Raw genomic sequence first — 25,627 nt, 5'->3', positions numbered from 1 at the left:
GGCCCATGGAGTTTTTGATACGTTTTTCGACGTGAGCAACGCTTTGTTTACATCATAGGCTTTCGCAGCTTTGATGACTTTTCTATAAATTTGTTTGTACTTTTGAAAAAATCTTTTGAACTCTTCGTTAACTGTGTGCTTGTTTATTTCCGAGAAAAATAAATTTTGTTCTCTAGAAACCAGGATACCATTGGTAATCCATGTGCATTTTCGTTTCTTAGGTTTTTGTTTGGTTTTCCTTAGAGGACAGCTCACTTCTAGATGGAAATTAAATGTTTGTTCAAATTTTTGAAATTGCAGCTCAAGGGGATCCCTAGAATTCAGAAAGTTCCAACTTTCTTTTGCCAGCTGAAAGTTGAGCAATGCTATGTTTGTGGGCCTTGTATCTCTGAATGTTTTCTCTGAGATGGGACCCCTTGGTGCCTCGTGACCATGGATGATGGCCTGTTGGCCATAGTGGTCTGAAATGGCTGTGTCGACCACCAAGACCTCAACGTCTGTCAAATCTGTGATGACATTGTCAACCGCGGTCGCTGAGTTGGCCGTCACTCTTGTTGGAGAGTTAACCGACCAGTTCAGGTCAAACGACCCCAGCAAGTCAGCTAATCTCCTTGTCATGGGACTATCGACATCTAAGACGTCAATGTTGAAGTCTCCCATGACTATGAAGCCGCGAGTTTTATTTGCAACGTCAGTCAAGATTTTATTGAATTGAAAAAAAACAATTCCTCGTTTCCGTTGGGAGACCTATATATACCAATCACATCAATATGAGAGTGTTTGGTTTTGAGTTTTACCCCTGTATGTTCACAGTGTTTGTCTGTAGGGTTGGAAAGAGTGAGAGGGGTAAAGGAGAGCTCATTTTTCAGAAATATTGCTACACCTCCTCCTTTGAAGGAGTTGCGGTAGTAAAAATTTGCCAATTGGTAATTTAGAATTTTAAAGTGTTCGATATTGTTGTTAAAACCGTGTTCGGTCACAACTAACAAGTCTGGATTGAGCTCCTCGCACATGAGAGTAAGCTCATCCACCTTATTCGTAGCCATTTGTGCATTTTGATGCACAAATGACACTGTTCTTGAAATGTGTTTCTTTAAATTAGAATTTTTTATTTTATTTTTGTCAGTCAAATTTTTTTGGGGATCAGAGGTGGACCTTCTACTAAACAAGACTGAGTGCTGGTTGTTTGTGCAATTGAATTGGACTTAGATGTCCCAGCGACAACTTCAGCAAAGGTGTTATGCGTCAGAGTGAGAGGAGCGGACGTTGATGGAGACGACAGTGAAGACGCTGGCCCCAAAAGTGTCAGAAAAGGCGTTGGAGATGAGGGTAATGGAGGGGACGTCGGTAACGTTGGTGGCGCTACCGGAGGAACCGCTCTGTAACCGGCGAGTGTGACTATTGCCTCTTATTAAAATAGATTGCAGGTTGAGAGTATGTTTTGCGATCGGCAGCCGGTGCTTTTGAGGTTTATGCTTTTTATTTTGTCTGCTGTTTGATGTCAAGCTGTAGTCGGTGTTTTCTGTATTTTTTGTTTGAAATAATTCAAATTTATTTTGAGTTGTTACTGGAGGAGATGTATCTGCTTTGCTGCGAATCACAGTCCATGGTTGGCGAGACTGTTCAGCACACTTGCAGGACTTTAGTTGGAGCTTTAAACAATGGTTTTTTGCTTCCAAACCTTCCAATGTTCCTCTTAAACTTCGCACCGATTCTTCTAATTCCATCCACGCTGCCCGCTGGTCTGTTAGACACGTCTGTGTACAAAACTTATTGTACGTGTTGCAATAGGTTCAGACGAGCTTTCGTTCACAGGAAGATCACATTGTATACTGCAGTCTTGAGTCGCTGGCCTATTTTCCTTATTATCGGAGATCGATGCGTCTGATACAAAGATTTGGTCAGTAAATTTTAGCAAGCGCATATCCGACTCGATGGCGTGGTCTAGAAGACCCCGCATTTCGTTGTTTAAACGAGTTATTTCATTTTTTAATGTTGAGATTTCTTCCGATGAGCCTTTTGCTTTGTGTGATGAAGTGGCTGGAGTATTGCTGGAATGGAGTGGCGAAGTGGGTGCGGGAGCAGGCGGAATATCAGTCGAGGATGCGGACTCGGGTGTGCTGGAAGATGTGGTCGTAAGAGGTGAAGATCCTGCAGGTCTTGGAGTCGTGACGAGGGGAAGACGTCTCTGTGGAGGTGGAGATGGTGTCAGGACCCTCATGGTTATTGGGTGTGGCCCACTGTGAGTCTCATTAGCGGTGTAAATGATAGTTTTTTTTTATTATCAGTCCTAACATTCGCTTTACAGTTCCTTCCCAAACAGCGCCAGACGATGTCTCCACATTTAACCACGTAACTCTCCCGGTATTTATTCTGATTATATAATATCAAGTCTTTGCAATGTTTTACTGTTTATAAAACAAAAGACATAATGTTCTGTGAGACCATGCACAGTTACTCGACCAAAACAGACAAATGTGTGTACAAGACAAAATACCAGTAAATAAATAGTCTAATTAACAATTCACAGGAAAACAAATAATAAATAAACGAGCAGACAATAAATAAACGAGCAGAAAATAAATAAAACAGCGGATAATAAATAAATAGACGAGCAGACAATAAATAAACTATGCACATAAAATAAATAAAATAATTTTTTTGTATCACAGACAGTGTAAAGATTTTAATAAAAAGTATATTTTTGACTAGAGTTTGAATAAAAAGTTGACGGTCAGAAGTGGACCCGATCCGGCGATCTCAAGGTCAGTGGGTAGGAGCGTTATCTATTGAGCCACGCCGGATGATACGATCGGCGTTAGATAGTTGTACAAGTGGTGCGGCGCTGGAAGTTTTGAGAAACAAGGCAGGTGAGTAGAACGGTTTATTCATGTAATCTAACCATAAATTCAAGTAGGTCGAAGCCGTTCTTAACCTTCTTAACCTTCCATCGTCAATAACAAAATTTAAACAAAGTGCAATTTCTGTATTATAACCACGCTATTCTGGGGTCTTCTGGGGATAGTAGCTACGATCTAACACTCATATTTAAATGTGATTTATTAGTTGACTCAAAACCTCATATCGCTAGCATTGTTAGTGAATTAGATGCAACGCTCAGAGTTAAATACAATTTAAAGAAAGCTTTGGTTAATGCCTTAGAAGAAAATACAAGTTTATTGATATCTTTAGAAACATAAATATTAGAAAATGACGGGATTTAGGGAGCTGAGTTGTGAGTCTAAGGCTGTATGATATTAACTTAAGAAATCTGCGTATGGACAAATTAAATGGTAGGGATTTGTTCAAAATATATAGTATTATCAACAAGCTTAGATGTAACTGCATTCAATAACTGCAAAGTATACAAAAATGACTCTTGAAACCATATCACTGTAATCAAAAATGGAGTGATTTGTACGTATAAAACCCGAAAATATCAGTAAACATCTCTCCAATTTGATGCAATTTAATTAAAATTAAAACCGCACTTTGTTACCCCTATAAAGTTTTATATTTTTCCATAAAATTCTAACTCTATTTCCATATTCTTTCATAGAAAATGGGTCAGCTGGAAATCAGTTAAAATGTAATGCAGCTTAGTCCTCAGCTGAAAATCGCAGATGAAGAAATACTTGAGCTCAGAATTCTTGCTCGTGACAAGGGTGACCCACTGTCGGAACTTTTTTTGTGTAAGGCAAGGTACACTTTTTGCAAATTTTATATCTTAAAATTTTATAATTTTATATATTTTTTTTTTAGGTGAGGAGAAATTGATATCATCCGAGACATTCCTAGCTCTCCCTGCATACAGTAGGCTGTGTGGAATACTGTACGCAGAAAGACATGTTTTGACTGTTCAATATCCAGAGTCCACTGTGCAATTTGTGTGCCATCCAAATCCTCAGATTGCAAAATATTTTTGTTCTTTCAATATTACTTATTTTGCCCATTCAGTTTCATGACTTATGAAATTACGCTGGATTGGTTGGTGTCTTGGACGGTAAAGTGTAGTGTTGTGTGTTGGTGACATGCGAAGCGCTAAGGTAGAGTTGTGTGTTGTTAAGTGTGCAGTTTAACCGTCCCGTATACCCTTCCTCCATTCTCAATCTTAAATTATAACATTTTATACCTGCAGAGCAGTTAGAAGAGCCATGGTCGTAAACATGTCATTGCAACAACAATGATAACAAATGTTTCTAGTACTAGATCATCCTTTCCAATTATCCATCCTTAATAATAAACTGTGAACAATGAAAATGTATTTGTATGTTTTGAAACTGAGAGGATACAATAGAACATAGGTTACAAGTTGGATAGCCTAATGTTTTCAAACTGATTACTCTTTTACGTTTTTGATAGTCATAAAATTTGCGAGGTGGTGGAAGATTGTTTTTTACAACTCTGAGTAGATTCACCGCTGTAAGTAAACAGTCTGTTCAGTCATAATTTCTTGAGGATCATTAAACTAAGTTCTCTATTATTTCACTACAACCGAAATCCCCCTTTTAGTTCTTGTTTATTTGTGCTCTTGTTCTGCTATTGAGCTTGTAAACGCTGTATTCATAAAAATAGACAAATCATTTGGGCAGCTACACACTTTCTAGTTTACTTCTAGATAAATTTCTATAAACAGGACTTTTATTTCTATATGACGCTTGCAATACAATTATTGTTAATTGTTTCCTGCAATAAAGAATATTATTATTTTTATTACTACTTTCATGGTTTACCTATCCTATTATTTCTCAGCAGCTTATAGAGAAAGGGAAACTCTCTAAAACCTCATAGAGTCCTAGTTTGATTTTCCATAACGCAATGATCTTAGATCTCTTCGTGACCAACGTGACTGACGCGACTGACATGAGCGACAGATATGAACACATGGTAAAGAATGTACGTGACCTAGCTGAGCAGCAAGAGCGACCGATGCGAGTACCGGTCACGCTTCGAGCGCTTCAGGATTCAAACAAGTTTGTATTTGGTAGCGCTACACCGGCAGCGACGTGACAGAACGGCATCCTTGATGGATTCATAATCAAGGTCGTCATCCACCACAGCTGACTGGTGATTATGCGCCGCACAGTGTATTGCATCCACTCACGTCACACTTGCCATTCAGCTAAGACTCCGCCTATTGTCTAGGTCTATGACGTTGTTTAAAGTATTGTATTTATAAGTCCAGTGTAATCTGTGGACAACACGTCTAACAAGCTTGTATTTGGTAGCGCTACACCGTCAGCGACGTGACAGAACGGCGTCCTTGATGGATTCATAATCAAGGTCGTCATCCACCACAGCTGACTGGTGATTATGCGCCGCACAGTGTATTGCATCCACTCACGTCACACTTGCCATTCAGCTAAGACTCCGCCTATTGTCTAGGTCTATGACGTTGTTTAAAGTATTTTATTGGTAAGTCCAGTGTAATCTGTGGACAACACGTCTAACAAGCTTGTATTTGGTAGCGCTACACCGTCAGCGACGTGACAGAACGGCGTCCTTGATGGATTCATAATCAAGGTCGTCATCCACCACAGCTGACTGGTGATTATGCGCCGCACAGTGTATTGCATCCACTCACGTCACACTTGCAATTCAGCTAAGACTCCGCCTATTGTCTAGGTCTATGACGTTTTTTAAAGTATTTTATTTATAAGTCCAGTGTAATCTGTGGACAACACGTCAAACAAGCTTGTATTTTGTAACGCTACACCGGTGACGTGACAAAACGGCACCCTTGATGGATTCATAATCAAGGTCGTCATCCACCACAATTGACTGGTGATCCTTAAAAAATGCAATACATTAACAGTGAATATTCTTTATTATAGAATAGCTTTCATTGTAAAGTAATATAATTTGTTTGCTTAATATAATATAATAATAATATAATAATATAATATCATCATGCACTTGTTTTCTATATTGTAGCTAACATATTCTCTCATTGTTTTTTTATTATTTTATTACATATTTCGTAGCAATCACTTGTGTAGTTTATATCTAGTTTTAAAGACGATCTTCCTTCGAAAATTCTTAGTCCGTTGGTCAATATTTCTTCGTCATCTCTTCCAGGATTTTTAGTCCACCAACACAATTGTATGTAATTTTTGGGCTACGATTCAGGTGTAAAACTACGTATTTTTGAAATTTTACTACTGTAATAAGAGGTGCTTAACCTTGAAAGAATGTTTTTAACCATTTGATTACGTAAATTGTCCTAAAATATTAAAATTGTATGTGCTGCATAATATAAAGGAATACATTTGCATTAAAAGATATTTTTATTGATGGAGTTTATTGACGGATAAAGAAGGCTTTGAACGGAAATAACTGGAGTGAAATTTTCTTTTCATTCTTCTTACTTTATATATACAGCTTATATTTATTACAAGTGTTATATATTAATACTTCGGTTACTTAAGTTCACGAATCAAATAAATTATGAAACTATTTGTAAGTTTTAAATAGATGATTAGAAACTTGACTTGTCAATCATAACAACCTTGTTACAAGTTGTGCTTGAACTTTGCCCATTATTCGAACTAGTTGTACTTTAGATGAGAAAATAAATCTTATATTCTGTCGTACTAATAGTGTTTCTCAATTTGAAGAATCGCCAGAAACATTGTGAGGACATCATTTCCGTTTCCCACAACGATTTCCAGCCAGCCAGTGTATCTTAGGATTACTGAGATTGGAAAACTTTGTCCTACTTCACTGAATTGTCTCTGGTTGTTCAACAATATGGTGTGGATCTTCACCATTACCTTTATGTATGGCGAAGATTAATTTTATTTATGAAGTACTTGGTAATGTTCTCAATCGTTGATGTTCTAAGTGTTCCATGAGTATTCCATAAGATATAATACAGTAAATATACCAAATTTTAAATCGATGAGATTGTGTAGTCAATTGGTTAGATCTTTGTTCTATACATAAAGATAAATAAATTAGATCAAATAATTCGGTATACAGTAAAATATTGAAAAGAAAGAAAACCATTCCTATTGCAATATATGGTGTATTTTGCTTCGTTTAACATCTTTTACATGTACTTTTAACAAACAAAAAACTCAGAACCGGCTTCTTCTACGGCATTGTAATTTTGGACTGTATAACTTATTAAGATGTTACTTTTTTTCCAATATATCGGAAATATTTTTCTAAATGGTGGGCTTTTAAATGTTTTAAACCAAAATTTTATGAAAATTTATGAAGTCAAACATGTTTGACACCTAACATACAGCTTGTAAAGAACAAAAAGTTTTATTTGACTACTCTCTTGAAATCCTGTTCATTATTGAAGGAATAATAACAATCTTTATATTTACTTTTGAACAATATAATATTTTATTATAATATTATAAATATTCATCCATGTATTCATGCACAGTTTAATATTTATATAATCACCCAATAACAATAACAGTTACCTCAGATCCGCCACTGCTTTATGCATTTCATTTACTTTTGAACAATATAATATTTTACTATAATATTATAAATATTCACCCATGTATTCATGCACAGATTATATTTATATATTCACCCAATAACAATAACAGTTACCTCAGATCCGCCACTGCTTTATGCATTTCACCAATACATCACAAACCCATCAGAAGATAAAACAATCCAATTTAACAATAACAACACATGTTTAAACATTATTTGAAGAAAGCTGTATAAGTAACTTTATAAGATATTCTATTTTTGTATTGTGTTGAAATTATGAAGTCACAGATTAAATATATACCGGGTGAGTTTTTTAAAGTGATCCAATAGCTAAATTTTTAATTACACGACTTAGCAACACACTTTAAATTTGGAACTTACTAAATTTTAAGTTTCACTCAGGAATACACTTTCAAATTTTTTGAAGATAACCGCCATTTTCCAATATGGTCGCCAACTTTAAAATCTTTTATGGAACACCCTGTATTTTTTGTTATAATTTTTGCTCTAAAAAATAAGACTTTTTTCCTCTTGATAGTTTTTTTAATATCTCTAATGGTTCAGGAGCTACGTGGACTGGAAGTTTTCATCATCAGTGGCATGAACTCTTAAAGCACGTTAAATCAATGTTAGTTTTATGTGTTGTTAGTGTTTTTTTATGTGTGTAGTTTGTATGTGTTTTGATATTAGACATATTTTACGGTGAGCATTAATAATTTTGCTTTGATATTCATTTAACTTTTCAAATAAATGTTTAGTAAAAAAGATTTGAGATAAAAATATATTTCAGAAGCAGCGACTTAGATAGATCGCAGTTAAACAAACACATTTAAAGAATACATATTTTATTGAACACATTTAAAAATTATATAAAATAACGATGCTAAAGATCATATCGAGTGATTTCATTGTAAGTGTTTCGGTCCAGCAATTATGAGGCTAACCAAGCATGTTTTTACGGGCCTTATCCACAGTCATGTGTGATGCGGTGGGTAAAGGTTTATGGCTGTCACCTGCTTTTGATGATAGGTAGGCTGTAATGAGTGTGTAAAACATCATTCAAGTTGCTCTAGAAGCTGTAATTCAATCAGTTTTCAACAATATTCTCCATTAATTAATTTTAAGAGCATTTATGGATGGTATATTGGAAGAATAGTTTGTCAATTCGTTATTCTTATATCAAAGTTACTCCCCCAAAAATGTAATCAATATCTATTACCTAGATTTCCTGTGACTGAATATAAAACATCCAAATAAACAATATCTATATATATATATATATATATATATATATATATATCTTATATCTATATATATAAAAATGAATGTTTGTATGTTTGTCCTTTATGGAATCGTGAACTATTGGACCGATCATGATGAAAATTTGTACGTATATGTATTTTTTCCACGGAGAAGGTTTATAAGCTATGCCCATCCCTTTCCCGATTCAGGATTCCGCCCCACTGGTTACAGAAATACCCATAAGAAATGCATTGCAGCAAACATATGTTAACGTCTTTTAAAATTTTTAATCAGCTGTTCTTTGTAAACATATATTACACTTATAGTTTTAAAGCATAGAGTAAGCTTAAGAGAAACGACAAATTTTGTTTAAACTGTTTTTGCAATCACTGTTAAACATAGACTTTACTATCCAGATAATACAATTCAAATTTGACGTAAAAATTCACCTTTAACTGCAATATTTATTTAATATAAACCATGCTCATGCTTGATCAGAAGAGTAATGCAGATATCATAATTACTATCTTACGTTGGCTACAAATATAAAGAATGTTATAAAATCAACCTTAGTTGTTTTTTTTGACAGAAGTATGGTTCTCAAAACTCCGTGTGTACATATTCTCTCGATCGAGAATCGAGACAAAGCAAGCTCAATCGTGGCATCGGAGATATAACTAATTTAATCTAAAATTTATTATAGTAAAAAAAAAAATTTACTAAGTAATATAAGGACTTCGGTTCTTAAGATTTGCGTGCGAAGCCGTGGGTAACAGCTAGATAGAGGCAGGAATATGGTACATACCTTCATAATACGCCCAAGAGGCTCACGATGGAACGACTATCAATTATCTCAGCAATGTTTAGAATGTGATAGAAAAAGAATAAGTGAATATAGTGTACTGTTTTCAACGGGAAATTGCGTGCGAAGCCGCGGGCAACTTTTGCAAAAAATTATTGAAATGCGCAGCAAAGCGCGCCGGGCCCGCTAGTATATATATATATATATATATATATAAATGAATGTTTGTGTGTTTGTCCTTTATGGAATCGCAAAATATTAGACAGACCATTATGAAAATTTGTATGTATACGTATTTTTCCACGGTGAAGGTTTATAATCTATGCCCATTGATGTAACTCACCACTAAGCGGCGCTGCAAAAGATAAAAGGTTTCAAAACACCTGCACACTATAAACTGCAATTACGAGACAGTTACGTATATTACATAGCCAAACACTATTTGAAGGCGCTAAGTTATTATGTATATTTGCCTTTAAGATACATTTCTGATTGAACTTAAAGTTTGAGTGTTAGACCACTTTATAATAAAGTACATGTACGTGCACAATGGCTATAAACATAAACATATTTTCTTGATCGTGGCAACAAGGCAAACTCTACATCGGCGATGTAAATATAATTCAATTAAACCAGAAGTTCACATACACGGGCAAAGTTTACGAAAAAAGTGCAAAGCCGCGGGAAACAGCTAGTTGTAAATAAAAAAGCTTGCTTTGTAAACAAAATGGCGTAGCGTAATACAACCATTCACAATCTTCTTCACTTTTAAATGACTGTTTCACCGAATAAAACTATATAAAAATATATAAACAAACAAAAGTATTCGATAGTAATATAATAAAAATATGTACAGTAATATATCGATAGTAAAATAATAACATAAACACTAAAAATGGTTTCACTATATCGATTATTAATATTCGTTGAGCAAATAGAGTGCACCTTACATTAATATTAGTAATGATAATTACTGACATTGTTTTTGTTGACACAACCACACTAATTCATTAGTTATAAGTGTAAGCATAATCAAAGTTTATTAATAACTTAAATTGTCTTAATGAGTTTCCAAACATTGACAAAGACTACTAGTATGTGTTAAGTTGTGGCAATTTCAACATTACTGGTTTAGCATTTATAGAGCAAAGTTTATAAAATGAAGTTGTAGCCTACTTTTCTTGTTAAAGAAAACTGGGAAGATATTACTGTTTAATATTTGATGTTAACTTAAACAATATATTTAATATAATAGGCCGGATTCAATGGATAAATTTCTATGAATCAAGTAGGGGAATATGTAAAGGGGGATATATATATATATATATATATATATATATATATATATATATAAAATATCTGGACAAAATTTGATTTGGTTCTGGTGACATTTAACTGTAACTTTATAATGTCCGAGGAAAAAAAACGCATTTATTATTTAGAAACCAATACGACCTTATTGCAATCGTGGAATTGTGCATTATTTTGTATAAACAAATCTTAATACAAAGGCCCTGGAGAATTCAAACTTGGTAGATTGGTTCATCTCGGTCCAATAAAGAATCGTATTGATTTTGAGGGGAAAAGGTCGAAGGACTCTCCGTCTTTATGTATGCGAGTTAACTCTTGGTAGAAATGTCCTACATACTTGAAAATTAGTAAATAGTTTCCCAACTGTTTAAAGAAGAGACCTATTGATTTTAGCGTCAAAAATTAAAAGAACGTCTATCTGTCAGCCTGTGTGCTACCTCTTTCGTTACATTCTGTCGGTATTCTCGATACTCAGTTGCATTGATTTACTTCATTGGTGGTATATTCTAGGAATAATAGCATTTATACTCGTTATTAGAGAAGTAATATCGACTTCTCCAGTGATGAACATGACAATATGTGATCGGAGATAGGATTGATCAGGAATTATGCCAGAAAGGTAGCTGGATCCTTGTAGTGATATAGATACTGAAACTGCTGATTAAAACCATAGATTACAGATCTGCTGGTAGTGAGGCCCGAAGCATGTTGAAGATAATTAAACGATCTTGTTTTTTCTCTATGTTCTATATTAGTACTTTTACTTTTTTTGACTTAAATTTGAGACTGGTTTGATTTCATTCTTAAGAGTTGTTTATTTGTCAATTATTAAATTAAATATTTTGTTAAGCTTACAATTGATTTTAGGCTTGGAAAATATTTTTTTCATATATATATATATCCGTATTTCATTTTCAGGGAGTGACATGATATTTATCATTTATGGAAAAGTAAAATTTTTCAATAATAGAGGTAAAGAAAATGGCATCTCTTAAAATATTTTTTCTTAAATAAATTCAATTTAAACAAATAAAAACACGTCACTCTTTGAAGCTTTATCTCATATAAATGCAATAAATATTTCACATTGTTATCTGCAGCTATTTTTGTTTGGGCTTGATTACTTGAAATTTTTACTTTCAATGCATGCATGCAATTTCACGAGAGGTGATGAAAAATGTCTCCTACGTTTTTTGTAATTTAGGGAAGTTGTCTTAATTGGTATGAATTTAACTATTTACCAAACCCAAAATCGATTACACATTGCCATAATTATATTTTGCATAAGCTCATACTTTTTTTATAATATTGAAAATTGACTACAGATGATTGATGATGTAGCATTTTGTTCACTACCATTCCCGAAGCTATACATCGTTTAGAAAACATGTGGTTCCTTATAGTTGTAGAGAGAATGTTTAGACTCTAAAGGAATACTTTCCTACTACCACTTATGTGCATACGTATTATACAGTAAATTAAATTTATTGTATATATATGTGAGAATATAATTTTTATTTTTTCAGAAGTTTTTATCTCAGTATATAATTATTTTAGAAAAATTATGTTTTTAATGTTATTGCAAAACAGCACATTTTGTTGTGGTAACAGCTTCTTGAAGACTAGAATATCAGAAACGACTCAACAAAATATCTTGCAATGTTCCGTAGGCAGCTCTGATAGTTTCTCGCTAATGAAATATTACATCATCCAGTTAATGTCACAATTCGCAGCTGTCTAAATTAAAAACACTAAGATATCGGAAAATACCGAACAACGAGATCTCGCAGTTTAAAATTGTGTTTTAAGTAATTGTATCCAAAGCAACTGATGAACTGTGGGATAAAGTGCAATGCTGCAGGTAACAGTTTGTTTTATACAAATTATATCGAGTCATGTAAAGAATGGCTGATAGTAACATGAGCTTTCCGCTCCAGTAAAATTTTTCCACAGACTATTTATTAGGCTCTAACAAAGGGAGGGCGTGAAATAAGGCCATAATTCCAACCACATGCTGTAATCTTCTCAAGAACCTATTCCCACAATCTCCCAATTTGTTACTTAACCCAAGAGATTTATTCAGGTTTAACGCATATTACCCTCTATTCTTCTCTTTTTTAAATGAATTACTTAACGTGTGCTTATGGTCCAACCGACAAAGGCTTCCGTATTTCACATCATGTAACGTACGAGTAGTTTTATTTCTAGATATATTCGAAACATCTATAAGAATCGCTAATCAATGAATCTAAAAGTTCAGCATCACGGTAAAATTTAATCCTTTCTGCAATATAAACTCGTTGAAATTAAGGGTACTCAAGTATCAAGTACCATACATCGTTTAATAAAATATTAATGTCTTCTTTGTTTAATGTCTTTTGACGATGGACGGATTGTAGAGGAAGCGAGATTTTTCAATTTGCAACCGTTCAGTTATAAAAAAACAATCAATAACACTACGTTTCGAGATCTCCAATCTGATATCTTCGTCATGCTAATTTAATGTCGTTTTTAATAGTAACCTAATACGAGCATCACACAGTTTGGAATTAGCGTCTTATTAAATCTACTTTCAATTAATTCAGTTATCAACGTCTATTGTTTTTCTATATAGATTATGACAGTAAATCCAAGTATATAACTTTCTTTTGCCTTTTATTTTTATAAATAAAAATAAAATTTACATAAAAACAGCTTCTTGTGTATTTTTGTTTTTTAATTTTCAATATATCAGATACTAATTTTGTAGAGGAATTAATCCTTAATCCTCAATAGTAGGAATACCCTGCTACATTCCTTGGTAATAGTTAAAAACCCACCATTAAACATATGTATACTGTATAGAATGTTCTGTCCTATAGAAGTTCTAGTTTTGCATAGTAACCCAATTTATTAAAATAAATTTATATTTATCCAATTTACATTGATATATACAGTAATCCATTATAATACAGGTTGGTTGGGACCGTCCACAGGTGAATCCACACAAAAATTATCATTAACCTGGAAAGATTAATCGCTAGTAATGCCTCTCAAAGTATACTGTTTTGTAACATTAGGCGTATTTATTTTTTTGCGCGCTGGTGAAAGTATCTCAATATAAAAATCTACAGATATATCAGACACTAATACAAGTTTGCTGATGCCAAGTGAGAGTGATTGCAAATAACAAATTTTAACTATTATTAGCCAACATTTTCTATGGTAATTTATTAGCTATGTATTTCCGTCTCGAAGGTCTTTAACCTTTGGAGATCTTGGGAGAAATAGCTACTTTTCCTCAGTAAATTAGTTTGAACCCCCTCATATTTCATTAACATAATCCGAACAGCTTACTTTAGACTCTTGATCATTGGCTTCAGAACGTGTTAAAACATAACTAACAAACAAATTTTATGAATGGGATCCAATTTATAGTATTAATATAATAATAAGTTTAAAAAGTAATAAAATATAAATTTACATTACGTAACTGGAAGAGATTCTTTACAATTTATACTTGGTTGAGTACTCCTACTTTTAGTTACTTGTTAAAACTTGCTCAATGACTTTCAAACGCCAAAGTAGAACTTCCATCCTTCCATGGATAAATTTTGTTACTTTTGTTTTCAAAAGTGCACTATTGACTTAAAAATAATGCTCCAAAACGCTGAACTCATGATAAGACATCATTTTTTGACGAAACAAGCGTGCATCTTGGTATGCAATTCATAAGTCCTATAAAATAAAATAAAATTTCACTTAGCCACAAAAACTTCAGTTGATAAGAACTCTAAAAGCTATTCATAACCATTTTGAGAAAAAAAATCTTCCATCTGCTTTCCATCTCGCTACTTCCAGCAAGACCTTCGACCGCGAAATGTACATAAAACAAACATACCATGTCTTTCTATTTCGCGCATGAAACATTATCATTTGGATAGATCAGTGTTTTAATAGTCTATATTTATATAATATAGAATAATAAATCGTAAACTAAAACCCTTTTAAAATTCTTTTATTTCAGACACGTGTTTCGGTATAAACCATCTTCAGTGTGTACCTGTCGACTGTCAGTTACCAAACAAGAAATAATACATTTAAACTAATTGAAGACATTTTTAATATCTTGCTGTCAAAAATGGATATCAACCCTATATTGTAGACAAAATGATTCAGAAAAAACAAGAAAAATCTTTAAAACCAACTCAATACAGCCTAATCCTAATAATAACGAAATTCAGAAATATGTATGTGTACCTTTCAATACTAAAATAAACAAAGCTGTTCGAAAAACCTTTACAAATTCAAAAATGTTCCATCAGTTATTAAACAAGAAATAATACATTTAAACTAATTGAAAACAAAGTAAACCAAAAAGGTATAACATGTCTACATCAAAATCAAATTTCGCTGAACATTTATTAGAAACTGGACATAACTACAAAATTATTGAAAAGAACATGGAAATTTTGGATATCGAAAGGATAGGAGAAAAATTAAACACGAAAGAAGAATTACATATTATCTAAATTATAACAAAGATCCTCACAACATATTAAATAACAATTTAAAAAATAAAACAAATCCTATCTTTGAAAAAATGTAAACACAGAATACTATTCAAAATTACAACTGTGTCATATAAATTTAACATCTGTTTAAATAGTTTTTTTTTAATTATTTAGTTAGATGTTAATGTTCACACTGAAGATGGTCTATAACAAAACATGTATCTGAAATAAAAGAATTTTAAAAGAGTTTTAGTTTACGATTTATTATTCTAACATAACGATAACCGTATAATGTGGAGTTTATAACATAACAGATATGACAAACAACCAATTCTATAGTATAATATATTTCTATATTCATCGAATAATAGTTTTTATTTCTACATATATAAACCATCACTACTGCTCAGTACATGATCTACAGCAATATACCAATTTTTAATCTTCTTAACATTATGGCAAGCTCTTGCAGCTTCGAAGCTGTAATCAAGTTCTGTTAATTAAAATTATATGTGGCGTTGATTAAAGCCGCATTAAATTCGTTTAACGGATTAACAATTGTTCAAACGGACTCTGTTGCAGTAAACAAAGTGCTGTAGCAACGTCACAAAGCCATTAGCTGGATACAATTAAAGAACTTTTAATTGGTCTCAACGGGCTTTGTAAAAGTAATTTCTGCTAAGGGAACTTTACCTGTCACTGGTTAATATGCGTTTTAAATAAGTTTGTTGTAGCTACTTTGAAAACATAAAAATATATGAATATATTTATAAACTTGTATATGAATATAAACCTAAATAAAACATGTCTCGTGTAGGCACGAGTATGACAAAAAGTAAAGAGTCAAGGCTAGTAACTGAACCATTCTTTTAAATAACTTGAAGGAAAAATCATTTAACTTTAATCCATCACAAATACTAGAATTTAGGTTACGTTTGGGGTTACGGTTGAGGAAGAGAGGCCAGATTTAAATAATATCATTGTATGCAGTTTACTTTCAAATGTGTTTATTCTGATATTTTATCGTTGTTACCGTGGTTACCCATAAGCCCAATATAAAGTTATTCGCTGACGCTCATTCTCATAAGGTGACAGGTACCATAATAAAACGTAGTGTCGCTAGTATAGAAATCAAGCGTCATGCAAAATTTCAAATCTAAGGGTCAGTTTATTTCTATACTGTATACCGTTCAAACAGACAGTCTGATAGAAACACAGATAGTAATGTAATTTTTCTAACCCCTCGAATGATAGGATTCGCTAACGCTCAGCCAATTCTGTATACTAAAAAATGTAAATATATAAAATACATTTATATATACATACATCTTTACGTAAAACGAGTAACTTTACTGTTCTCTTACACTTCCTAGCCTTTATAATTTTTATAATCGTACACAGATGATTATTGAATCCAAACATAAAGGCATAAAGGCAGTGCATAAAGGACTTTCATTAAACAACTAGATAATACCACAAAACTTGATAACAAGAATACTTGTCATTCTTTGAATAGTAACCTACTAACGGTTATTAGTGCCACCCATCAAATAAACCTTACAACATTTTACTTGTTTAATTTGTTACACTATTCAAGAAACTTAAATCTCCAAAGCTGCACTCAGAAAGCCGTAAAAATGATTTAAGACGGCAGAACCGAGTAAGGCCATTGAAGCGTAAATAACAAGGAACGTGTTTGTCGGCGATAAGCGCTATCACCAGGGAGCAGAAATTTTTACAAAACAGCTTCGCTACCAGCAGGCTCCTTAGTTCGTGGTCTTTATGTGCAGGAGGTGTATCTGCTGTGTAAACCATCACTTTCTGATGAAATACGCCACTTTTTATTAAAAAAAAAACTAAATGTATTTAATACACTGTTTGTTAAAAATCGTTATAATTTAATAAGGCGTTTGCCATTGGTTATGGAGATTTACGCTGCATTTTAGTGGTAGTATTTCTGTTAGCAGACCAAGCGTATGGACGACACAAAGAGCTATTCCAATTGTAACGGATCCAATCGGGGATTTACGATGCAACTGATAACGTCAGAGTCGTATTTTTATCCTATGTTTCAATGATTAACATTATGCTCTGATTCACAGATTTACCATAGTGTATATGAGAAATTCCACAAAATATTATTGCATACTCGTGTTGGAAGATTTAGTAAATCAATATGATTTGATATTGTCATGTGATTTGTCATACAAAAAATGTTATGTTTAGAAAACTCCTTATTGAAAATTACAAAATGTATGTTGTAGAAATTTATTAGCTAACGCTCAGCCAATTCCCATGGGATGAAAGGTACAATAATCGAACCCAGTGTCGCTAATATAAAAATGAAGCTTTAAGCAAAATTTTAAGTCTATAGGTGAGTTGATGTTCGATATATTGTTCGGACAGTCAGATAAATACAGATAGAAATGTAATTTTTCAGCCATCAAGCGATAGGCTTCGCTGACTTTCAACCAATATTGCATATTAAGAAGTTTAAATATATCAAATAAATAGGATTTGAGGGAGATAGAGAGGTGAAGAGGGGGAGGGAGAGAGTGAGGATCGTTTTTAAGTCCTTAAGAAAATGTTTAGTAAAATGGCTGTTCTCTGAGACATATTTTTCATATAAAGTAATCATTCTCAAAACTTACAGTGTAATAAAACTTATATTTAATGTCAAATGTTGTATTTGAAATTTAGAATATCTCTGACTCAATCTAATACACTTCCATTATAGCATACAACTGTAGAAATTGCGTTACGTTGTTATGATCTTTGTACAAAAAAAGTACCTAAATGTTTTATTGTTATATTATTTTCCTTTGTATGATTTATTTTTTATATATGGTAATTTAACAATCTTATTGAATGAAAACCTTATTAGGCTTACCTATTTTTGGAATATGAATCTCACTTTTTGTAGCCTATATTTAGTAAGAGAGAGAATTTAAATCTCAAATTTGTGGGTGTTAGATATTTCGTATAGTCACGTTAGAATTCCAGGTATAATTTTCAAAGTATTTCCACACGATTTAAAATAATATAAGTTGTAGCAATATAAACCTCTTCGTTGCATAGAAACATGGAGGAATTATGTTTTAGAACAATCACTAACAGGCTAGCAGTAGCTGTATGTAACTATACACAACGTAATTTGCATAGCAGAACGACAGTATGAGTCGATAACTAAATCTTTATTATTATTCGATTAACTTACAATATTTAATATAGACATAGGAAAATAAGATAATTTAAAGTCATTTATAGGATGGTTATTCTACTTACTTCGAATATTTTACTGCAGCCAATTTAAAACTGTAAATTGAAGAGTAAAAAAAAACTACCAACAAGATCTATAAATTATGTAGCTAATATTATGTAATAAATGTTCGCCTGAAAGCAAGTGATTGCTTTTTAAGTAATTGTTTAATGTATTTATGTAATTAATAAATATAGTAAATGGTAATAATTTGAGTTTTACATTACATCAATATATAATAACCTCTTGATTTCTGTTTGTGTCTGAGAACTCTTTAAACGTTAAATTTCGTTTTTTTATCTTTAATTCCTAAAAATAGTTGTATTCAGTCACATAGTTATAGGTACGATTACAAGCAGCTGTAGTATGACATTTTTTATTTCCTCATACAATATAAATGTAGATGAATGAGAGTGGCAGCAAAAAAATTGTTTCCTTTCACAATAAGCAAAATTATACTAGTACAGTAAACTTTGCTCACGTTTATAGTCCATTATCAAAGTACAACAAAGACGAGCTTATCATCTATGATAAATTTCCAGCTAAACATTTATATATTTTTTTAATGATAAGTAACAATATAACTACCTTACTATGAGCAAAATATGTTTAAAGAATTCCAGATATGCAGTATATCTATATAACATTAAAATTGAATTATCACTATATTAACATTTTTAATATTAAATAAAAGAATAAATCATATAATTTAATATAAATGTTGAGTTAACCTCCAATTCACCTTCCTCGTTATGCAACTTCTGGTATCTCACGCTGTTACAGACTTGACACCTGGAATCCGGTGTTACGTTCTTCTGAAGAGATCCAAAACAATTCGGCGACGAAGAAGCTCGAAATGAACTCTTTACATTGTTCATGTAATCGTAATCAGGTGCACAACTGAGACAATGAGAATATCTCTTCGCCTATAATAAACTATAACTTGTGGTGTAGGTATATATGATGTCGAAACGATGTAACGGCTCCATTTTGAGCTTCTTCGTCGCCGACTTTTGAATCTCTTCAGACGAACAAGACACCATATTTCAGAATTCAAGTCTGTATCAGCGTCATATTCCATATGCTGTACTAAGAGGAAGGTGAATTGGAGCTTAACTCAAGATTCAGATGGAATAAACCCTTCCCACTATACCTATTTTATGTATAATGCAATCGATATACACTCAAAACATAACTAACATTACTTTTATTTTTCCTGTTCTTATATAAACAAAAAATATGATGTTAATTACATATTCTACTGCACGCTGTTCCCTTTTTAATTAAGTTCCATAATCTTTAAGTCATTTTGATTTGATTAAATTTCTTCTTAATTTTGGTTATTTTGTGATTTTTTGTTACTTTTATATCCTGTTTTAAATGTTGTTATTTTCACATTCCTTAAGACATAGACATGGGTTCAGGTAAGACCTACCACCTTTCGATGTCTTATTAGATATGTCTTATTGTATATACTGGATCACCCACTTTAAAAGGATTTTACGAGGAGTCCTCGTCCCCGGCTACTCCATCCGCCACCGGGACTGCTGTGACTCGCACTTCCGCGACGCGTTCGCCCTCACAAATTGGGACTCCCACAGGGACGCTGACATCAACTGCGGCGTCATGCCGCCCGTCACCCACCCTGCTTGTTAGATCGCCTTTTGAAGAATAGTTTCCCAACACCACACCACGTACCGGCCCTCTTCACTGTTCGTGTGAACTGGAGGCTGAAAACATAGAGTTAAAGAGGCGTATCGACCAACTTACAGCCGAGAGAGATCAGATTCTTGACCACTCCATCCAGTCTGACGCACGTCTCCTCCAGTTTACAGATCAACTCTATGTGGCGAACTGAAACTCCTGGTGGCCGTACAACTGATTGCGCCGTACAGTGCGAACTGTCCTCGTCTGTCCAGACGTGCCAAAAAACTTTTTCAATGACTACTGGTGGCAGGCAAAACAGAAATTGGACGATAATTGCTAGTCACGCAAGGATCGTCCTTATTGAAAATCAGAGTGATTTTCGCAATTTTTAATTTGTCTGGAAAGGTGCCTGATTCAAATGAAAAATTAATCTGTTTGGTCAATGGTGCCAAAAATTGCTTGGAGCATTGTTTAACTAACCATGACGATACCCAATGGATGTCACAGGACCTTTTCGCCTTGAGGCCCCGCAAGATGCGAGCCACCTCCCCCCCCCCCGGCGGTCTATGACGTCCATGGCTTTGGCCCCTGTGAGTGGGGGGGGAGGATTTTCAAAAAGGACGATCCTTGCGTGACTAGTAATTATCGTCTAATTTCTGTTTTGCCTGCCACCAGTAGTCTTTGAAAAAAAATTTTTGGCACGACTGGAAACCTTCCTTTCAAGATTTGAAATTCTGGATCCAGAACAATATGGATTCAGAAAAAACAGATCAACAGTCGATGCAGTCACAAATCTTGTTGAACTCGTTGTCGATGGGTTGGAGAGAAGAGAACATGTGCTCAGCATATTTCTTGACCTCTCCAAAGCCTTTGACTACGTGCACCATGCGACACTGGTGCAACAGAGGAATGCGGCATTCGAGGTTTCCCGCACAAATGGATCATGTCTTATATCAGTGACAGGGTCCAGTGTGTACAGATCGAGAATGTCCTGTCAGACAATAACAAGTAACCCAAGGTGCTCCCCAGGGATCAATTCTTGGCCCAGTTCTTTTTAATCTCTATGTCAACGGACTGAAATCTTCTATCCAGCATGGTAAAGTGATTCAGTACGCTGACGACACGACTATTTGTATAAAGGCAAAATCAGCTGCTGAATTAGAATTCAAATCATGTCTTGATATAAACCTTTGCATTCAACATTTCAATGAAATGGTCTTGCAATCAAACAATTCAAAGTCAAATGTCATTAAATTTTGTTTTCAGCAGCGCAATGAACAAAACAAAGTCACTGTGATGGTGGATAACGAACTCATTGAGGAAACATCTTCCACAAAGTTCCTTGGAATATATCTTGACAAGGAGTTGACTTGGAACGGTCACATTGACAACGTTTGCTCTAGAGTTAACTCAGGCATTTATGCTTTGCGTAACCTAGCACAATTCTGCTCCCTTGAACTCTTAAGAATAGCCTATTTTGGCTTGGTCCATACTCACTTGGAGTACGGAATCATACTTTGGGGTAGCTGCTCTAAATACAAACAGGAAAGGGTATTTCGACTTCAGAAAAGAGCTGTCAGAACCATCTTGAAATTGAAAACAAGAGAGTCGTGTAGAGAAGCATTTAGGGAGCTTAGATTATTCACTTTACCCTCCCTCAATATCTTGGAGGTCACCCTGTACTGCAGGTCAAGGTGCACTTTGACTCAAGGCAGGGATGTTCACTCATATGTTACTAGAGGTAGGGACAACTACATAATTCATCCACATAGAAGTACAGCCTTCGAACGGCTGCCATCTCAAGTTGGTGTCAAAGTAATCAATTACCTTCCTGAATGTATCAAAAATCAAAACCTGAATCTTTTCAAGACTCGTTTAAAGCATCTTTTGGTGTCTAGTGCCTTTTACACGATTGACGAGTTTTTTCAATACCGCTGGGACAATTAGTAACCCCCCTACTCGATATTCTGGTCTGATGGCGATGTTATTCAAAATGTAAGTTTAAGAAAATTAAATCTCCCAAAAATTGTCAGGAACGTTGAGAAATCGTGTGAGTCTTAATTTAACACCACTCGCCAAAAGCCGCCATTTACATTGAGTTTGATGAAATTTTTCTCCAGCCATTAAAATGACAGAATTCTCTTTCTTTTTTTCTTTTTTTTTAATAGGATGATAAGGCCTACAAACATTCAGTCAACTTAGTTAAATCCACACACATGTGCACACCATTAGCTTTGGAGATGACCACCATTAGTGAACTCATTAGCGTGTTCTACGGGAATAATTAGCGTGACACCGTTTCACCGTGTTTTCTAGATCTGAGTTCACTTTGTCCATTAAATATAAAGATATTCTTCTAGGTGTTATTGCATAGGGTTTCACATCCTGTTTTAGCTCTATGGTGTATGGATAGAGTATTCCACCTAAACAGCTAACATATTATTGTGTTCAGTTAAGAACTTACTAGCATTTTCATTTATTTCAGATACTAAAGATACCACCATCGTAGAAACAATACCAGGTGGTACTACTGTAATATCAGCTCCCTGAAAATCTTCAATAGGTTTCATTTGTTAACCAACCAATATTTCAGGGTTCGATAATTCAGCCATTTCTAATATAAAATTTATGTGAGGAATAAAACACTTTTCAAACATACGAATATTTAAAAATATTATGTAACTTAATTTCTTGTAATTTTCTATTTGAAAAGAATTATAAATATTGTCTGCTTATCACCTAGGGAATGAATCTGTTTACAACTATATTCCTCAGAACGCCCCCAAGCTAATCTATATACCACAAATCTATGTTTCCATGCCAATAATTCCACTGCAATAAATGAAAAACTCCTAGGTGGCTCCATCCGTGATAAAAACCTTTTTATTACTACTGTTGTTGGATAGATGAAACATTCTTACCTGAAATATTTTCTTCATTAGTAATATTATCATTTTTCACATATACTTCTTAAGGTTTTACTATTTCATCTTGAAATATTGATGAGTTCAAATTCGTTGTCACCATGTGCTGTATATAAAATCCATTCTGTAATATAAAGCCTGAAAACAATATAGCGCAATGCAAATACTTTATTTTTCTTGTTACCAATATAGTGTAAACAATACAATCAAGAAAACATATGATTTAATTACATATTCTGTTACAACGGTCAGTGAAACTTAAATTGCTCTTATACATAGTTTATTTGTTCGGGACCATATACAATTCGAGTAAATGAGTGAACTTTTCTTTTTAGACAACGTATGGATGGAACTTAGTGTTTAGATGTTAGTAAATTGTCCCCAGCTATTTGTGTCGATGTATTATAATTAAATACATGCCTCATGTTTAACCACATATTCTAAGCATGGCCATGTACCAAACACCAAACAGGCTATTAATGTTGTTTGATGGTTACAAGCGATTAGTTGTGTCGTAGCTAACACAGCCATGTCTGTTCACTTGTAATGGAGCTGATTAGCAGTAATAACGAGCCACTGCGGACAGTTAGTAGTAGCTGTTCAGTCAGTCAGTGCGGGGCCGCCATGACAATCATCGGCTTGTGTGTTGTGTTGGCAGTAGTGGCGCTCAGGCTTGCAACTGCTGTTAGTACGGTAAGTTTTGTGTTAAACTCTCATATTATATTGTATATAACATGTTCTAGGGAGAATTCTCTAGTATAGGGAATTGTTTACTATTGCAAAAGTATACATTATCTCTAATGCAGTATCGTTAAGTTGATGAGTGCTGTGATTTAATAGTTTGTATATCTGGTATGCTGCAAACATTTCTCGGATATAACTTCCAAACTAAATTTGATTTTATTATTGCTAAATATGCATACTACAAAAATAATAATAACTACTCAATAAAAAACACAAAAGCACACATCCACAACTAACCCATCTAAACACAAACTAATACTAAAACGGCCATATCAGTTTCGATTAAATGATACAAGACTTTATACAGTATGTAGTATTAAATGCAAGAACTCGAAATGGTACGGTATTTGGAGGTATTTTCTAGAGAACAAGAACAAACTGGCACTTCATTTTTTACGAATCATATTTAGTTTTATATTATATTGTTGAAGGTCGGCTTATTTGATTCGTCCTGTTGGAATTGCGACATTATGTAGGTTACATTTATTTTTAGCAATTTCAATTATATAAAAAAACGTGTGATTTTAGACAGTTGTTAAGGTATTACATTTATTACAGACCTTGGTAACCTTCATTACAAACTAACTAGTACTTCTCAATTTCATTCTACTTATTTTCTAAAACTAAATACTTAGTCTTTGCCTTCTAATCACCTACATTAAATCATCTATTCATTTACTTTTATACATCATTTCTTTGTTGCTCTATTTATTTTTATACTTTTCTTTTCCTCAAGATGTATTTTAATAATTTAATTGAATCCTTTTTCCTTTACCCATTTAGATATACCATTCATTAAGTCCTTACAACTGAGTTATTACACATTCTTTCTCTATCAATTACCTTCCAATCGACTTTCAAGATTCTTCAATGAACATTCAAGCCATCAAAGGAAATGAAATTTGTATTGACGAGTGAACATTGGCCGTTGGAGTCCATTCCAACGTACAGTGGTTTTGCTTTTCATGCAGTACGCTTTTATAAACAATTAATATAATACAAATGTTTTGTTTCCCAATTATTTAATAATATATAGTTTGATTTTTTATCACTCTTGAGGTAATTGAATATTTTTCAATACAGCTGCGAAAGTCATTGTTTTCCCCATAGCTAAGTAAGATATTTTTTGTTCTTTTTTAAGCATTATTTTCTCAATTTAAACAATACATTCCTATGTAAACATTTCTTACCTGTACAAAACATTTCAATTCCTATGTGATTCCGTTATTTTCTTACAGTCATATTTTCAAACTATTGCTTTTAACACCAACATGAATTATAAAATAGTTTTTCATTTTCTGCTAAAGACTTATATCGGCCAAACATTAAGACCTGTGGAAACGAGACTAAAAGAACATATTTACAGTTATAAAAAAGAAAACACTGAAAAATCTAAATTTAAATTTTGAATCATCAACTGTAGTATTTAAAGAATCTTCCTGGGCTAAAAGAAATAAAATTGAAATGTATGAGGTTTTAAAATATAATTGTATTTCCCAACCTTCCGTAAATTTCAGTGACATTTTTGTACCATTAGTAAAAGAAGAAATTCATTCCAAAATTATGAATGTCAAACCATATTTTTCTACATAATTCTTTAATAATTTACTAGTTTTTGGTCTTTACAATTAGTTTTAAATCATATTCTATTTTATAATGTTTTTTCTATTTTATAGATATGTTTTTTCTGTAACCAATAACTAACTGATGATGACAACCGGCGAAAGCGCTTTTGAAATAATTT

At 33.3% G+C, this 25,627-nt stretch overlaps 1 protein-coding gene across 4 annotated transcripts in view; it reads left to right on the top strand.

Moving 5' to 3' along the window:
* The window catches only part of LOC124359844 (beta-galactosidase-like), a 97,595-nt gene that overhangs the window by 47,146 nt on the left and 24,822 nt on the right, over positions 1-25,627 (top strand). Inside the window, exon 1 of one of the 4 annotated variants that reach the window (XM_046812928.1) lies at positions 23,397-23,832. The exons of 2 other annotated variants lie outside the window; for them this stretch is intronic. In XM_046812928.1, the coding sequence (XP_046668884.1) occupies positions 23,686-23,832 (147 nt within the window). In that variant the 5' untranslated portion in view covers positions 23,397-23,685. Of the gene's footprint in view, positions 1-23,396; positions 23,833-25,627 lie in introns of those variants that run through there. One more of the 4 variants, XM_046812926.1, reaches the window with a different exon arrangement.

The sequence above is a fragment of the Homalodisca vitripennis genome, chromosome 4, assembly GCF_021130785.1.
Source record: "Homalodisca vitripennis isolate AUS2020 chromosome 4, UT_GWSS_2.1, whole genome shotgun sequence".
NCBI classification, from domain to species: Eukaryota; Metazoa; Arthropoda; class Insecta; order Hemiptera; family Cicadellidae; genus Homalodisca; species Homalodisca vitripennis.
This window is presented reverse-complemented; position numbering and strand designations above follow the sequence as displayed.